The sequence below is a fragment of the Theobroma umbraticum genome, unplaced genomic scaffold (genome assembly GCF_002168275.2).
Source record: "Theobroma umbraticum cultivar Fairchild unplaced genomic scaffold, ASM216827v3 scaffold_146.0, whole genome shotgun sequence".
Classification (NCBI taxonomy): domain Eukaryota; kingdom Viridiplantae; phylum Streptophyta; class Magnoliopsida; order Malvales; family Malvaceae; genus Theobroma; species Theobroma umbraticum.
Window position 1 is genome coordinate 6,310,030 of NW_018397265.1, and position 16,393 is coordinate 6,326,422.

General features: G+C 33.8%; 1 protein-coding gene across 4 annotated transcripts; it reads left to right on the top strand.

The window, feature by feature from the left end:
- Nucleotides 1-3,726: 3,726 nt before the first annotated feature.
- BTS (zinc finger protein-like protein) lies at nt 3,727-16,155 on the top strand. Of its 4 annotated transcripts, XM_021436413.2 has the most exons (15): nt 3,727-4,214; nt 5,770-5,979; nt 8,159-8,353; nt 8,444-8,784; nt 9,645-9,873; nt 10,216-10,384; nt 10,495-11,730; nt 11,814-11,985; nt 12,149-12,370; nt 12,444-12,581; nt 14,026-14,260; nt 14,386-14,445; nt 14,900-14,971; nt 15,755-15,901; nt 15,982-16,155. In XM_021436413.2, exons 1-14 carry the CDS (start codon nt 3,927-3,929, stop codon nt 15,896-15,898), a joined length of 3,711 nt encoding a protein of 1,236 aa, XP_021292088.1. In that variant the 5' UTR covers nt 3,727-3,926; the 3' UTR covers nt 15,899-15,901; nt 15,982-16,155. The 4 variants fall into 4 exon arrangements, 3 of the variants coding, with proteins under 3 accessions (XP_021292088.1, XP_021292087.1, XP_021292089.1); XR_002445722.2 differs by lacking the exon at nt 15,982-16,155 and having other exon boundaries at nt 14,400-14,445; nt 15,755-15,893; XM_021436412.2 differs by having other exon boundaries at nt 15,755-16,155.
- The last annotated feature ends 238 nt before the right edge of the window (nt 16,156-16,393 follow it).

Sequence of the window (16,393 nt, forward strand, 5' to 3'; positions counted from 1 at the left end):
TTTCTTATACTCCAAAGAAGTCAAGATTAGATACTTTCATATTTACTTTTACTTACATACCAAGTTTAGGTCAAGTATGCTATTATAAATAGTATTTTTAAAAGTTATTGTAAAACAATCAAATCAAGTTTACCAAATCAAGCAATTCTCTTAGTGCTTAAATCTTAAGTGCTTTATTTTTCTTTCATTAGAATAATAATATTTATTTATTCTCTCTAATTTCTTTTTTCATATTAATTCACTTTACGTTTCAGTGCTGATCGTCCATTAACCTCGTTTAGGCTTATATAGTCTTACGAATATAAAACTACAACGTCGCACAAAACTTGACTAAAGTTTCAAGCCTGTAACACGTTCTCCCAACTAAACATGCATGAAGTGCTACATAACTCAATATTTTGAGTAGTTTCATTCATTTATGCATGGCTGCATGAGAAAGGCGAGTTAGCACTATCTTTTCTATGTGGTGAGCTCCATTTATTACTTAACAATCTCGCAGCTCGAAGCAATTCCCAAATCAAATTAATATTAGGCACGCAACCCTGCTTTAAACCGAGAAGAAGAGGCAAAAAATTCAATAAAAAAGTAGTTGTTTCCTTTTATGCTTTCTGGCATAGTCAAGCTGTTTTTTGTAGCAATAGCTTAGCTCCGCACTTATTGCTTTGCCAGTTCCCAACTTGATCCATCTACTCATGATTTAGTCATCTACCGGTCAAGCAATTTATGATTTAGTCATCAACTATTCTTGTTCATCAATTGCTATGCAGATTATTTCAGATCCAAGAACAAAATCAATTGGTCATCCACTCGTCTCTCTTTATCCATAAATAAGGTATAATATTTTTTAAAAAACCCATAAATTATTTTAAAAAATTTAAATATATTTTTATTTTTTATTATATTTAATTAAATTTTTATATTTTTATTTTGAACTAAATAAAATTTTATTACTAATTGTTAATTTAATCAAAGTGTCATGTGGTACGTATGTGACATACACACATATAACAATAGATGATGATGTAATATAATGATATAATTAAGTGATTTTTTTATCATCTAAATCAAAATTATGTGACTATAAAACAACAAATGACATTTTAACTATTGATAATTAATTTACTATTAATTATAAAAATTTATTTGATATAAAATAAAAATATAAAAATTTAATTAAATCTAATAAAAAATAAAAATTTATTAAAAGTTTTTTGACTAGTTTAAAGACTTTTTAAATTTGAGCATAATCAAAATCAAAACTTGATGTAGCAAACAAACCCAGTTGTTATTCTAAAATTCACTTCAACCCATCAACACATAACCATTAAAACCACATATAGAAAACTTCATCATTTGCATTGAAAACAATAAAATTAAGAACTTAAGGCATCTGTTGACAATGACAAAAATGAATGTTGGTAGTGACGGATGGAACAATTTGGCAACGATGGCATGGGTATGGCACGATGGCGATCACGGCATGACGGGGGTTATGACAACATGGGGATTAGTGGATCACGGCACACCAAACGTCTTGGAAATGGGTTTCGGGTATGGGATGAGTTAAAGGAAATTTAGGCATTTAAGTGCAGTTTTGACACAATACCTAATCTTAACCATATTATATGTTAATGTCAAATCATCCATGTGATATTGTTTATGTGACAAAGTTAATTGATATGAATAATACTATGTGATAGATGACCCAACATAAACACATCATATGATTAAAGTCAATTGACGTTTGGATAAATATCAAAACAAAAACTTTTAAAAAGCTAAACGATCATATAAATGATTTACCTTAAATGAAAAGATAATTACATTGAAACTATTATTAGTTTGACAAGGATTACAGATGGGCCACTTAAATAAAAATGGTTCAAGTTTGGTCGATTAATAGTATAGTCCAAGCAATATTTCAATTCAAAAAAGAAAACAATTTTAAAGGAAAGAAATAAAAAAGCCAAATGGATTAAAAAAAATATCACAGTAGTTGAAGATATAGATAAAAAAAATGCCACATCACCCTTTATAGATAATTGACTAACATTGATGGAAGGATTAACAGCATTAATTTTGTAAATGTTGTTAACTCAATAGGTAATCTTAAAAGGTTTAGTACTTAATTGACAAAATACTATAAGTTTTAGCACCAAAACTTAATTCTCCCACCTTAACCATTTTAATTACTATCAAATCCTAGTCTCTTATGTGTTTTTGGCACATGAATTTAAGTCTCTTATTATTACCCTAAATTTTGCACTCAAAAAACAACTTCTAGGAACCAGCCAATTAAATTGGCACAAATGGCAATAATTGGGTGACCACTCTGGACCAATTTATTCTGAAAAGCCCATTAAACTATTTGTTACTTTGTGAGGATGAGAATGCTAGATATATCATTTTCATTTCCCTAGTTAATATTGTAGTACCCTTTGAGATAAAATATGCCATCTTTTGAATGGAAAAATTGACAATTGACAACTAGAAAATTAAATGTCATGGTTTTCAATAATGTTGATTTAATTTCAAAACTTTGATAGTTATCTTCTTTTCTTTGCCATCTTCATTTCCTAGTGGCATTAAATTTCATGAAGAAATTATGAGAGAAAAAAAAGTCATACAATTTAATTTTATACTTACAAAAGTCATCCAACTTAATTTTAGACTTACTTTCTTGCTAAAATAAAGATAATACCTCGAGTTGCTTTCTTAGAATATTCAATTTCAATATGCTATACCTATATGTTGGTTAAGCTATCAAAACATTAGGAGGAAAATAATATATTTTTTTTAAAACAAAATCAATAAATAATACTCTTGTTGGATAAAACTTGGATTTGGATTCTTTGACAAGGTCCATAATCAATTCGATTAATTAGTAATTAAATTAAATCAGGTTTCCATATTTGGTTTTTTTCATGGCAAAAGTTTTTTTTATTCTAAAAAAATGAACTCGAACTTTACTTTTTAAGTAGCAAGGCCATGCATCAATTATCAAATGTTAACTCAAGCTAAGGCAAGGTTTTTACCTAATGAAATTACTCCACATGTAATTTTTAACGAATTGGATTTGGAATATAGTGATGTATATTTATTAATTTTAGTTAAATTTCTTTTTGCAAAATCAAATTAATTTTTCTTAATTTTGATATTTATTTTTATTTTTATAAAATAAAGAATAACATTTTTTTCTAGATTTAAATAAATAACAACCTCAAATATAATCTTATGAAATTAAAAAAATTATAATTATAAAAAATGAACAACCCAACAGATCCAAATTTATTCAATTCAATTTTTTTATCAAAAATTTAAATAATTAATTTAATCTAAAAAAATTTAATCAAATTGAATTAAAATCGAACCGAATCGAGTCCTAATTCAAAATGATTTTGGAAAAACTTGATTCCACTCATTATTCCACAGCTTTACATTTTGGAAGACTTTTTCTACTATTCACTCCTTATCTTCCCCAAGTGGTCTCACACTAACAAGACAACTTTTTGCTTCCAAAACGTACAAAACAAACCAAAAAAGATAAAACACTATTGAAGCCTGTAGGTCCCCTCATCGCGCCTCCCATCACATGCCACGTAGCAAAAACTCAAGTGAACTGTACAAACCTTCCATAAGCATCCAACGTGGCAATGATGCCACGTGGCACCAAGCGGAGTATAAAACCCCGCCACATTCCCCCACATTCTTATCACACCCCGGTCTCAAACATGTAACACCCAGCCTCAAGCCAAGCCTTCCCCCTTTCTCTTCCGTTGAACATCTCAACCAACAGATAGTAAAATACGAAGAAGACAAAAAGATAAATATAAAAAGGAGAAAGCCAACAGGGAAGACAATTGTATAACGGAGAAAAAGAAGGAAATAATAGAGGAAAAAAAGTCGTCGGAGCTGAGAGTTCTGAAATGGCGATTCCGTTACCGGAATTGCAGCGCAGAGAGGAGGCGGCGGTGGTGGTGTCGACGAGCACGGTTCAAACGGCGTCGTTCGGAGGTTTGTCGGAGGAGAGTGAAGAGAAGTCTCCGATCCTGATGTTCTTGATGTTCCATAAGGCCGTGCGGCACGAGCTCGATGCGCTTCACCGATTGGCTATGGCGTTTGCTACGGGGAACAGCGTCGATATTCAGTCGCTGTTTCAACGGTACGGTTTCCTCAGATCGATTTATAAGCACCACTCCATTGCCGAAGATGAGGTACTTGTTTTTTATTTTTCTTCATTTTGTTACGATTTTTGAATGCTCTGATTTTTTGCTGAGAGAGTTTTCGAATTTTGATCAATTTGATTTTCTTTTCATTTTGGAATTTAGTGAATTTGGAATAGTGTTTTTAAACCTTCGAATTTTTATTTATACGCGCATGATTATATGTATTTGCACGAGTTCCTGTTTGTACACAGTTTCACTCCAAGATTTATTTTTAAATTATTTTAATTTTTCTGAGTTAATTTCTTGTTCGCTTGCTTATTGAAAGTGAGGAAGGGATTGATTTTCTTTTAATTGTGATTAATGGATTTAATTTTTTGTTTGTTTCAAATTGGAGTGCATTGATGGCATTTCAGTCATTTTCTTTTTTTTTTCATTTTTCTTTCATCAATTCTGTCTTTCCTTCTTTTTCTGACAATGAAGGTGAGTACCGCATAGCTTTTACGTGAGACCTTAATGATAGGTATAATGAATGTATCGTTTGGTTGTTGTTTTTGCTTTTGGAAGATAAAAAGGAAAAAGATCATGCTTTGATTGATATTGAGCTGTGTTTTATTTATATGCATTTTGACTGTCGGTTGGCTGTGTTTTTGCGCAGTCATTTATTCCTATGGTTTTTTCTATTTTTTATTATCCTTTTATCCCGTATGTTTCCCTAACTTCCCATCAAGTGCTTCCACTTCACATCAGAAAGAGTGTCTATATCAATAAATTAAGGGAAAATTTTACTGAAATACTCTTTTGCACTTTTGCCTAAGAATGATGTCTAATTCTTTTTCCTTTTTCGTTTTAATTTTAATAACTTCGGTGAAGAATGCTGAAATTTTATTTTTTGAAAATTGAAAACATTGTTTTGTTGAAATTATGGTGATCTATCGAAGTGCAAAACGTGCCACTATATAATGCTCTGAGTCAAACAGACAGAGATGAGCTTGTAATTTTCAATTTATTTCAAAAACAAGGTGCAATTGCCTCCTTTTCTTCTAGAAGGGCGTTATAGTTTGGAAATGTTGCCTGTTTTCCTATTAAGGGTTTCTCATTTTGGAAGTTAGTAACAGACACTTTAGTTTCAATTTTCCTGCATTGTTTAGATATGTTTGATTATAGTGACAGAATACTTTGCCTTTCTTGTCCTAGGGTTTATTTTGTACAAGAAAAGTATTTGTATGATTTTAACTAATGTTTGCATCATGATTAGATGAGCGTGCATCTATTACTGAGGAGAAATGCTAATATCTGGTTTATCAGAAATTTTATTGCCCTTATCTTTGGAAATTTTTTTGGGTTGGGTGACAATTAGAAGTTTCTGAACTTAATGGTAACAATGCTTACTTTGTCTTTTTTAGAAAAATGGCATGATGCTTCCTGAGTTTATCAGGCCATCTGAGTGAACACAATTGTATGATACCATCAATTGTCTGCTGAATTTCTATGAATTCAATTTTGATTTGTGCGGGCTATGTTTAGTGACATGTCTTTGTTCCCAAACCTTCTTTTTTTTTTTACTGTACCTGAAGTTCTGACAGTATCACAATTTGAAATGCAGGTTATTTTTCCAGCTCTAGATATACGTGTAAAAAATGTGGCAAAAACGTACTCCCTTGAACACAAGGGTGAAAGCAATCTTTTTGATCATCTATTTGAGCTTTTAAATTCTTATATGCAAGATGATGAGAGCTTCCCAAGGGAATTAGCTTCTTGTACAGGGGCCCTTCAGACATCAATTAGCCAGCACATGGCCAAAGAAGAGGAGCAGGTATGAGCTCATTTAATGTTGCTTTCCTATTTGTCTTTTTTCCTGCCTGAAAATTGCTTTTCATTTGCTTCATAAAAGTTGTGTCAGCAATAGTTGTTTTTAACCTTCTAGGTTAGCATCTGTTAGTTGACACAGTATATAGAGTGCCCAATATAAAATTCTCACATACACTCTTAAACATTTCATTTATTTCCTATGTTGCTCCAACTCTTCATTTTCCTTGAAGTACCTGTGTCCGACACATATAAGATGAATATGAGTATGGAGGTCTCACCCTCCAAATAAAGAAAATCTGAAAAGAAAACATTGAATGTACGTGTGTCAGACACTTTCCCTTATCCGATGCTTACCCGAGTCCAAGTAACTGTCAATTTTCTTTGAACTGATGCAGGTGTCTTTGAATTTGGGTGTGAATGCTCCTTTCTTGTATAAACAATGTTATTGTTCCTCTCAATTACTGTATTTTGCTTGGTATTTTACTTCATTTAATATCAATAAGTTTTGTTTGCCATGTTCTATTGATAGATATTCAAATCATTCGTCATTTGATGCTTGATTCAACAAATTTAGTGGAGGATACTTTTCTTATTTATGTAAAGAATTCACATAATATCAGTGTTGTCAAGAGCACAATGCACACTCTAGGCACTACAACCCTTGTATTGCTGAGGTGCAAGGTGCAAAAAAGTGCTTGCCCGGGTGAAATAAGACACAAGATGTAAATGTGTGTGTGGATATATATAAAATAAGCTTGAAATATATAATTCTGATGATAAACCCTAAAGACTGGTCCATTTTGATCCTAGAAAACATGCAAACTTTCCTTTTTCTTTTTTTGGCTAATTTGTATGATTTCCTTATAGTCCCAAGTTTGTTGTTGATTACTTAAACATTGACAATTAGAGAGTTTGATATTTTCCCTTTTTTTTAGTATTAAAGGTACAGCTAATAATAAAAATTTAAAAATAAGAGAAATGAAAGGAACTTCAATGAGGCAGGCTTTTTTTGCACCTACTGCCTTACAAAAAACATACCTAGGCACACCAGGCATGAACCTGATCAAATGCACCTTACACAAAAGGGTCCAAGGTGCTTTTACTGTCTGGCACTGTGCCTTAACAGCACTGCATAATATTAAAGGAATGTAATATTTTATTTTTAACTGAGGCGTATATATCGTCGAATATCCAGTAAATTCGTGCCAGTTGGTTAGGCTATATTGATTTTATGTGTGCACAAGTTACTTGTCCTTTTAGGATCATAGATGGCCGTATGTGCTTGTAATGTATTAGAAAAAAGGATGAGACCTATGTTGCTTGGACTCAGGTACAAATTTCTGTCATGGATATGCATCTGAAGCAAATACATTTAATCCTTCATAATTTTTTCCTTATAATTGGAGAGTTGCATCTTCGTAAATGTTTCCTCTTCAAGACGTCTGATATATGTCTGGCATGGATACACTAGCAAGAAATGAAGAGCCTGATTAGGGATGTTTGATCACTTTGATTACTAGCCTTTCCTGTGGTTCATTGATGTCTATTGTTGGTAGACAAATGTACAATGTCCATAATGGAGTTTGCCATGATGGCAGCAGTGTAAAATAGGAGTTCACTGATGACATGGCTCTTACACACCTTCAAAGCTCTTGTATGTGTGGGATTACATAATATGATTTGCAAATAAGATATAGAAACATCAGTTTTTGAAATTTATCAGAAACATGGTTGATTCCAGAAAAGGAATCAAGGGATTTAATTGGAAATGAGAAGGGAATTGAAGGACAAAGATACACTTATAGAAGATCTATATTTTGGTCAAGAATTATTCAGCCTCATGCCTTTACCCTATTCATCTCCAATTTTATCAGGAATTTACTGCATACTCAGCTGCACTATTGTTTTTGACATGTTAAATTTCTTCTGTCTGCATCTTGGTGAAGAAGCTGCCAATTTGAGATTATAATTTAGATATCTTTCTTTCTGCGAAATAAAACGTGAATATTAAAACCTACCCGATCCTTGCCAATTGCCTTTCCTTTATCACCTAAAGCTATTTGTTCAACATGACTGAAGAGGTCTTCTCCCTTCAATTCTTTAATCCATCAATCCAGAAGATGACATGTGCCAAAGTAGGGCTGTATTTTCTGATTATATGGTATTCTCTTTGAATATAACAGGTATTTCCCTTGCTTATTGAAAAGTTCTCACTTGAAGAGCAAGCATCTCTAGTCTGGCAGTTTTTATGCAGCATTCCTGTGAATATGATGGCAGAGTTCCTTCCATGGCTTTCATCTTTTTTTTCACCTGATGAATATCAGGATATGAAGAGGTGCTTAAGCAAGATAGTTCCAGAAGAAAAGCTTCTGCAGCAAGTGAGATCCCTTTTGCCATTCAGCCCTTTGATTTATGTTTGACAGTATTGTTGTGTGCCTATAGCTGATTACCACTTTTACTTTTTGAAGGTTATTTTCACCTGGATGGAAGGGAGAAATGGTGCTGACATATCAGGAAAATGTCATCTAAATTCTACTGATGGCATAAGACAGTCATTGAGCAGCATGACATGTCCTTGTGAGTCATCCAAGACTGGGAAAAGAAAATATTTGGAGCCTAGCAACAATGTTTCAGAGACAGATGGGACACATCCAATGAACGAAATATTGCTTTGGCATAATGCTATTAAAAGAGAGTTGAATGAGATAGCTGAGGAGGCTAGGAAGATTCAACTTTCTGGGGACTTCAGTAATCTATCAGTCTTTAATGAAAGATTGCAATTTATTGCCGAGGTTTGCATCTTTCACAGGTATTTCCCTTTTTTTTTTTAAGGCTTTTCTTCTCTTTACTTGTTAATTCTACCTCAATATAATATATTGGATCTAAATTTCACTGCCTCTGCCCCCTGAGAACTTTATCATCTGCAGACGTGCCCTGAAAATTGTTATTACCTTTTATTTATTTTATTAATTCATAAAAAACATTTATCATGTAAATAAAACATTATATTTTAAATATAAATTTTATTATTCAGATAATTTCTCACACTTGTGTTAAAAATATATATATTGATATTATATTTACATAATATTAAGTAAAGATTAATATAAATTTCAATTGTATATATACCCAGGGCAGGGCAATCTAAACCTGTTCACCTTTCGTTGCAGTTTTTTTTTTAAAAAAACCATCCCTGCCTTGCTTCAACCCCAATTTATGCAAATAAAAAATTCTTGTCAGGGAAGGGTGGAACCTGTCAGGGCATGTTTTTTCACAATCTCTAAATAGAAGCAATCTTGAAAGAAAAACCTGTAAGTCATGGCACCATTCATACTGGCTCCAATCTCACTGTTAGCACTATAAATTGCCAAATTCTGGTTATCAAGTTGCTCTTTTTCATGATTTAAGAATAAGGGTGGCCCAAATAAAAGGAAGATTTTTGTCTACCCTCTATTGCTTTTTCTGAAAAATGAGTCATTCTTCTGATTTTATGGTTGTTAATCAGAGGAGAAGCTTGCTTATGAATTTTAAAATCTTCAACTGAGAGCTGATGTAGATATTTTGATTTCATCACCTTCTCATTGTCAAAAGACCCTAGTTTTTCTGTATATCTGCATGTTTATATTTCAACCATGAAAACTGATGATTGGCGTTGCTGCTATTATGCAGTATTGCCGAGGACAAGGTCATGTTCCCTGCAGTTGATGGAGAACTGTCTTTCTCCCAGGAGCATGCTGAAGAAGAAAGCCAATTCAATGAGTTTAGGTGTTTGATTGAAAGTATTCAAAATGCAGGAGCAGTTTCTACGTCAGCTGCTGAATTTTACTCCAAGTTATGTGAACATGCTGATCAAATAATGGAAACTATAAGGACTCATTTCCACAATGAGGAAGTTCAGGTGAGCTTGTTTTTTGGGGATATTTGGTAGGTGCTTGGGTTTTAGGCATTAAGTCTTCACATTCCTGAACTGACCCAGTTTATATATACGTATACATAACTAAATATACACATATAAAAACATACATGCATGCATACCTTACATATGTGAAAGTGCTCTAGTATAATATTTAATGATTTAATATCCTATGGTCCATTTTAAGTACAGAAGATTGGAACTAAAGCTCTATGTTTCCTCTTGCTGTGGTTGATTATATCACTTTGTGCATGACTAGAAACCTATGTTACCAAACATGCTCTTTCAATATGTGAATGTTTCTGCTTAGCCCTTGTTCACTTCTAGGTTCTTCCGATTGTGAGAAAGAACTTTAGTTTCAAAAGGCAGCGCGAACTTTTGTATCAAAGCTTGTGTGTGATGCCCTTGAGATTGATTGAGCGTGTCTTGCCGTGGCTAGTTGGGTCATTAACTGACAATGAAGCCCAGAATTTCCTGAAAAACATGCAGTTGGCAGGTCTATATATTCATTCCCTTCTTGTCAGTTACTCACTTTATGGAAAATATAAATAACGTTTTTACTGCTCAGTGTACCATTTCTGACTCATTTGTATTTCTTCAATTCAGCTCCAGCAACAGATACTGCTCTAGTGACACTTTATTCTGGTTGGGCGTGCAAAGGTCGTAATCAAGGCGTGTGTTTGTCACCACATGGGAATGGTTGCTGTGTTAAAAGGTTCACTGACATTGAGGAAGATTTTGTTCGATCATGCTGTTCATGCACCTCTGCCTTGTGCATGAATGAAACCTGTTTATCAATTCATGGAGATGAAGTCAAAAGGCCAGTCAAAAGAAACACTTCAGTATCATGCAAAAATGGCAATGCTTCTGACCAGTTAGATACTGCAGATGGCCATAAGCCATCTTCTAATGAGAGGTCTTGCTGTGTTCCTGGTTTAGGAGTAAATTGTAATAATCTGGGGTTGAGTTCTCTTTCAACAGCCAAGTCTCTGCGATCTTTATCTTTTAGCTCTTCTGCTCCATCTCTTAATTCCAGTCTTTTTGTCTGGGAGTCAGATAATAACTTGTCTGACATTGACTCAGCAGAACGGCCAATTGATACTATTTTCAAATTTCATAAAGCTATCAGCAAAGACTTGGAATATCTGGACGTTGAATCTGGAAAGCTCAGTGATTGTGATGAGACATTCCTTCGGCAGTTTATTGGAAGATTTCGTCTATTATGGGGTTTGTACAGAGCTCATAGTAATGCTGAGGATGATATTGTTTTTCCAGCATTGGAGTCTAAAGAGACACTTCATAATGTCAGTCACTCATACACACTAGACCATAAGCAGGAGGAAAAATTATTTGAGGACATTAACAGCGTTCTTTCTGAACTTTCACACCATCAAGAAAGCTTGACCAGAGGTCATGTCCGAGAAAATTTAACTGATAATGGCACTGAACTTTATGGTGCCTATGATGGAGATCTTTTGAGGAAATATAACGAGCTGGCTACTAAGCTGCAGGGGATGTGCAAATCCATCAGAGTTACCTTGGATCATCACATTTTCAGGGAAGAACTTGAGCTTTGGCCATTATTTGGTAGATATTTCTCTGTGGAGGAGCAAGACAAACTAGTTGGCCGCATAATTGGAACCACCGGTGCTGAAGTTCTTCAATCGATGCTGCCATGGGTAACTTCAGCCTTAACTCAGGATGAGCAAAATAAAATGATGGACACGTGGAAGCAAGCAACCAAAAACACAATGTTCAATGAGTGGCTTAATGAATGCTGGAAAGAACCTTCAGAATCATCATTGCAGAATGAAATGTCAGAAACTGGCATTTCTCTTAAAGGTATTTGGTAATGGTATGCTTGTGGTATTATGTACTTTGTTCTGTGGAACATTTTAATTTACTTCTCCTATATTCTGCTCTAGAGAATGATTTTCAAGATAGCTTGGACCAAAGTGATCAAATGTTTAAGCCTGGGTGGAAAGATATTTTTCGAATGAATCAAAATGAGCTTGAGTCAGAGATCAGGAAGGTTTATCGGGACTCAACCCTTGATCCAAGGAGAAAAGCATATCTTGTTCAAAATCTTTTAACTAGGTTAGTTTTATGATAATAATCTTCTTTATTTAATTTAATTCCCTGTAATAATTAGCATTATATTTTGTGTTTCTTATCTTCTCTTATTTTGTTTGGTTCAATATTATTTCTTTATTTTTTTTAATGAGTCCTTAATAATCAATCGAGAAATTGTTTATTTTAGTCGTTGGATAGCTGCTCAGCAAAAGTTGCCTCAAGCAGCATCCAGTGAAACTTCTAACAGTGAAGATGTATTGGGATGCTCTCCATCATTTCGAGATACAGAGAAACAGATATTTGGGTGTGAGCACTACAAAAGGAACTGCAAACTCCGTGCTGCTTGCTGTGGCAAGTTGTTTACCTGCAGGTTTTGCCATGATGAAGTGAGTGATCACTCAATGGATAGGTAAGTTCCTATATTATTTCCTACATTTGAGGTTGTGGTCCTGTGTGTGATTTTTTTTTTTTCTCCATTTCAGGAAAGCAACCTTAGAGATGATGTGCATGCACTGCCTTAAGATACAGCCTGTTGCGCCAATATGCACTACGCCTTCCTGCAATGGACTTCCAATGGCGAAGTATTATTGTAACATATGCAAGTTTTTTGATGACGAAAGGTATTGTTCTTGGCAATTTCATTTTGCAGCAATACCATGATCTCCATCTGGATTTAATTTAATTTTTTTACTATTTATATGATGCTCTTTTGGATACATCAAGATTTTCTGAATGTCAGTTCCAGGAACTTTAAGCCTTCATTTGTGAAATTTTTATTATTTTAGTGGGTTTCCCTGAAAGCGTCATTAAATTGTTGTACTCCACATTTATTCAATTTGGAGATGTGCGGACTCTTTCTCCTATTATATCGTTAAGCTCTTAGAAACTTGGAGTTATGAGTTTATGAATCTTTAATATCTCCTTTGATGATCTATAACTAGCTTGTACTCATTATTACAATTCTCAGTTGCTTAATACGTGTAAGCCAAGACATTGACACTAGTGTGTCCAATGACAAATAAATTGAAAAATCCTAGAGTGATTGTTCCTTTATAGTGGTATTACAACCTTATATAACGTCATATCTTTATAAGTCTTATATTTTTATCCTGCTTTTATGACCTTTTTTAGTGTTTGTACTTTATAAACACTTTCAATGTTAGTTTTTGTTTGCTGCATCTTTTGCCTTACATCTTTTTTGGCTCTTTGTTTAGATTCAGATCAAGGTTGCATTTGCACCCCTTTTTCTGACTGTTAAATTACTCCACTCTCCTGTTTCCTTTTCCAGAAATTGACTTTTACTCAGCTTAAGAAGTCAAAATAAGGAAGGAATTTATATGAAAGTTAGGTATTAAAATGTCTGTTTAGTGGGCTCCATTGTTAATGGGTATTGAAAAAAGGCTGATGTGGAAAACTTTTAAGTTTTAGACATGTTGACTGTTTCCTATGGTTTCATTTCAGGTGGGACAAATTTCTTTTTGGCTGTTAGTTGGGACAACTCAAATAGGAAAAGTGAAAATAAGAGGTGTTCAACTTGTTGTTGATCATCGTCCTTTCCAGTTTTGCTGCTCGTGATCTAGATAGCTAAGCTAGATATACAACAGTGAAAATATCTGAGAAAAAATGGAAGAATAAATCTGTTTGTGGGTCGAGTCTTTTCATCTTGTATTTCTTCTATTTGGTGAATGATTGGTTTTGTGAGTCAGCAAAGATGCAAGTTCCTTCCTGTTTCCCTTGTCATTTTCACTTCAGCAAACTAGTAAACTGTTCTATATTGCTTCTTTTTCCTTCCACTCTCTTGTCCTTTCCTTTGTCCTCCTTCATATAGAATGTCAAGGATCTTGCGTTGCACTTACATCCTGATAGTAGGAGAATATAAAGAGCAAGTAAAAACAGTTTCTTTTTTTTTTTTCTAGGACCTTGTGTCTAGAATGATGATTGGCACTTGTAACATGATTTTCTCTACTGCCTTCAGTAATTTGGAAATGCTAAAGAATAGCTGCATGGTTTAATTTTAGTGCAGACATGATGGTTATCTTTCATCTATGCCAAACTTTTCTGCAGGAATGTGTATCATTGTCCATTTTGCAATCTATGCCGTGTTGGGAGAGGACTTGGCATTGATTTTTTTCATTGCATGACATGCAATTGTTGCCTCGGGATAAAGTTAGTGAACCACAAGTGCCTGGAGAAAGGTTTAGAAACCAACTGCCCTATCTGTTGTGATTTTCTGTTCACATCAAGTGCAACAGTCAGAGCTCTACCTTGTGGTCATTACATGCATTCAGCTTGTTTTCAGGTGTCTTCTCTTTACTGTGCTCATATTTCAGTATGCATTTTTGTTTCTTGTTTCTTTATGTATAATTATTCTTTGAAGGAATATTGGAGAATGATTATGTACCCTCACATCCTGTAATGTGTTAGGCATATACTTGCAGTCACTACACCTGTCCGATTTGCAGCAAATCCATGGGAGATATGGCGGTAAGAGAACTTTCTTGCAACCTAGTTTTCTACAACTTAGAAAAGGTTCTTTTTTTTTATTTCATGTTTTTCCGTACAAGATAGTGATGAGGGATTCAAAAATGCAAGAAAATGCAAGAAGTTACATTTGAATAGAAGCCTTTGCAAGAGTGTATTTGGACTTGATTTGTTGTGCAAACTTGTGGATTAGATCCACATTTTATAGATGATACTATGAACTCATGGATTGGAGTAAAGTCACAAATCATATAATGTTATTTTTGAAGTTCTACTCAAAGCAGTTAGCTAAATCTAAAATCCAAATTCCTTAATTTCCCTTTTTTACTGCCTTGTACTTTCTCCCCCTTTGCTCCAATCCTTAGATGACGGGAATGGTTGTCCTGTTATAATGAACTACAAGTTTTGTCTGTGTGAAGCATAATTATGTAATCATTATCTGTTGTTAACCTTCCAGGTTTACTTTGGCATGCTTGACGCATTGTTGGCTGCCGAGGAGCTTCCGGAAGAATATAGGGATCGCTGTCAGGTATATTTCCATCTTACTTAAAACAACAACTTTATCTGATATGGTGGGTGAGAGAGGAGCAGGGATTCATCTTGTCTGATGAATTGCCTGTAAACACATTTTGCAATTATTAATGGATGGAAAAAGTTTAAAGGGAAAAGTGGAGGGTGGAAGATGACTTCTCTGCAAAACCCTACCGTTCACCTTATTCCATGCATTACTTATATTGATCACTTATAATTTTATGGTATAATGCTTGAAAAAGTTTTTGAATTATTCAAAAAAATTCAAATATATCTTTATTCTTTTATTACTTTTGATCAAATTCTTATATTTTTATTTTAAATCAAATGAGGTTTTATGACTAATATTAACTAATTGCCATTAATCAAAATACTTCTTATCATTTTATGCACTTGTGGCACTAACATGATATGATATTGATGTGGAAGGTAGAAATGTCATATGACCATAAGCATGTCATGTCATATGACCATAAGCATGTCATGTCATCATCCAGAATGACATTAATATACTACATCAATGTTACTTGATATTAATGATAAATGATATTTTAATTAATAATCGTTAGTCAATTATTAATGATAAGGGTTTATTTAGCTTAAAATAAAAATGTAAAAAATTAATTGAATGTAATAAAAAAGAAAAAAATTATTTAAATTTTCTTAAATAGTTGAATGACATTTTTTAGGTATTATGTCTAATTTTATCATTATTTGGAAAAATAGGTGTTATAAATTCAGTTTAATTTGCTTATTACATCAAGTGCATATGGCAATCCAGGATATTCTGTGCAATGATTGTGATCGAAAGGGCACAGCAGGCTTCCATTGGTTGTATCACAAGTGTGGAAATTGTGGATCTTACAACACCCGCGTGATCAAGACTGAGACAGCAGCTTCATACTGCACAACCACACAACAATGAGAGGTTTCTTTTGTTTTTCTATAAATGTATAGATGTTAGTTTGTAAATACTTGTATAGCCAATTCATTTTTTGGCCTTACTAGGTGGCTTAGGTTCCTTTACACACGCCAGAGTTCTTTTTTTCCCCTTGGCTTTCGAGACGGGTAGAAGCTACGGCCAACAGGACATTGAAAAGTTTACACTTGTATAGAAATTTTGCTTCGCTATACCATGTTACAAGATATTAAAAGGAAATACACTATCGCACCTAATTGTTAGTCGCCCTTTTTTTGGAATCTTTTCGCGATGTCGCTTGGTCTCAACTTGTGCCCCACTGTTCCTCTTTTCGTGGGGCAATTGGACCGTGGTTCCTATAAAGCTGAATCAGTTCCAGAAGAAATGCAAGGGGATAAAATTGACAATAGTGGCGAAATTGACCCGAACTAGAAAGGACGTGTTTGGTTTCTTTTCGACGGATTGAAGGGAATTGCTTAGTTTCTTTTCAACTGACCCCAC